This window comes from Phytophthora parasitica (assembly GCF_000247585.1).
Source record: "Phytophthora parasitica INRA-310 unplaced genomic scaffold supercont2.11, whole genome shotgun sequence".
NCBI lineage: Eukaryota > Oomycota > Peronosporomycetes > Peronosporales > Peronosporaceae > Phytophthora > Phytophthora nicotianae.
Genome location: NW_008648997.1, coordinates 90,585 through 91,875, shown reverse-complemented (window position 1 = coordinate 91,875; position 1,291 = coordinate 90,585). Strand labels below are relative to the sequence as shown.

At 54.1% G+C, this 1,291-nt stretch overlaps 2 protein-coding genes across 2 annotated transcripts; both read left to right on the top strand.

Moving 5' to 3' along the window:
- Positions 1-9: 9 nt before the first annotated feature.
- On the top strand, positions 10-303 carry PPTG_22012 (hypothetical protein; the record flags this gene model as incomplete). Its single annotated transcript, XM_008901619.1, has 1 exon — positions 10-303. A coding segment is annotated over one exon (294 nt), but the record flags the coding sequence as incomplete, so codon positions are not given.
- Positions 304-456: 153 nt separating this feature from the next.
- Positions 457-1,281, top strand: PPTG_07061 (hypothetical protein; the record flags this gene model as incomplete). The annotated part of the gene is made up of 1 exon (XM_008901219.1): positions 457-1,281. One exon carries the CDS (start codon positions 457-459, stop codon positions 1,279-1,281), a length of 825 nt encoding a protein of 274 aa, XP_008899467.1.
- Between the last annotated feature and the right edge of the window lie 10 nt (positions 1,282-1,291).

The following is a 1,291-nucleotide window of genomic DNA, read 5'->3' as shown; positions in this document are numbered from 1 at the left end:
CCAGGTCAGCCATACCCGCCGCAAGGATACCCACCTCCAGGCCAGCCGTACCCGGCTCAATACCCTCCGCCAGGCTATCCTCCAGGAGCTTACGCGGCGCCGCCTCCTCAGCAGGCACAAGCGTACTACGCATCTCAAGGTCGACAGCTATTTGTTCAGGCGACACTCGCTCCAGGTGGCTACGCGGCGCCGCAGCCACAGTACGTCGCGTACCCTGGTGTCGCGTACGGCGGCGGCTACTACAACAAGAAAGGAAAATTCAAGCGCTACAAGCACAAGCACAAGGGCTTCAAGTTTAAATAGCTATGCTATCAGTCTCTAGCTGAGGAAACATGGAGTGCAAGGCATCGTACTCTTCTTTAGGATGGCAGTCCCCGATAATAATGCGCGGTAATCCAACGTAACCTCAAAACGTAACCCTAATTGCGATCGCTCAATTGATACTTTCTTGTCAACATGGCGGGTACGCGGTTGCAGATCGTGGGCGCCTTTGTGCTCTTCACGCTGCTGGCAGCGCCTGTGGCGTGGCATCTAACGCAGGTGGAGCGCGTGGATCTCCCTGTAGACCGCATCCAGCAGCTGTCGTGGGCGGCGTCGCGCTTTGGCGGACCGGACAATTTCCATGTAAACATCTACAGTTTAAGCTCAGTGTCTTCGCCTGCGCCGCCTTCCAGCGCCTCCAACGTCGCGTACGTGACGCACAACTTACAACTAAACGCAAAGCAGCAGAAAGCGCTACAGACTGCGATGACATCAGGACTACAGGCGACGGACGACGTGTTGGAGACGCTGATGACGGATCACACGCGCTTTAGCGTTTTCCTGCTTTGTGACGAGAACGCGGCGGCTTCTACCCCAGTTCTGACAGTCGGAAAGTATCACCACGCGTGGTCGTCGCAGTGTGAAGTAAATAAAGGGGATGCAGTTCATTCTGCCATTGAAAAATTAGTGCACATGCACGTGTACCCCCAAACAGACCAGAAGAATGTGAAGCCGAATATCGAGTCAAAGATAGCGCGGAGGGCGCTGCATTATCGGCTGCAGTTTTCCTTATTGAAGGAGAACCCTACGACACCGTGGAACGAAGATCTACGGGCGCTAGTGGACCAATATCTGAGTAGGTTCGTCCACAAGGTTGGAGCACTAGCCAACTTTACTGTGGAGACGCAGGTGGTTCAGTATGCGAGATTGGCGAAGGAGGTGACGGCCAGTGCAGACGGAACGGAATTCTTCATTAATGCTGATGATCTTAAGCATGTAAGTGGATTTTCGGTATCGTAGACATGCAGAC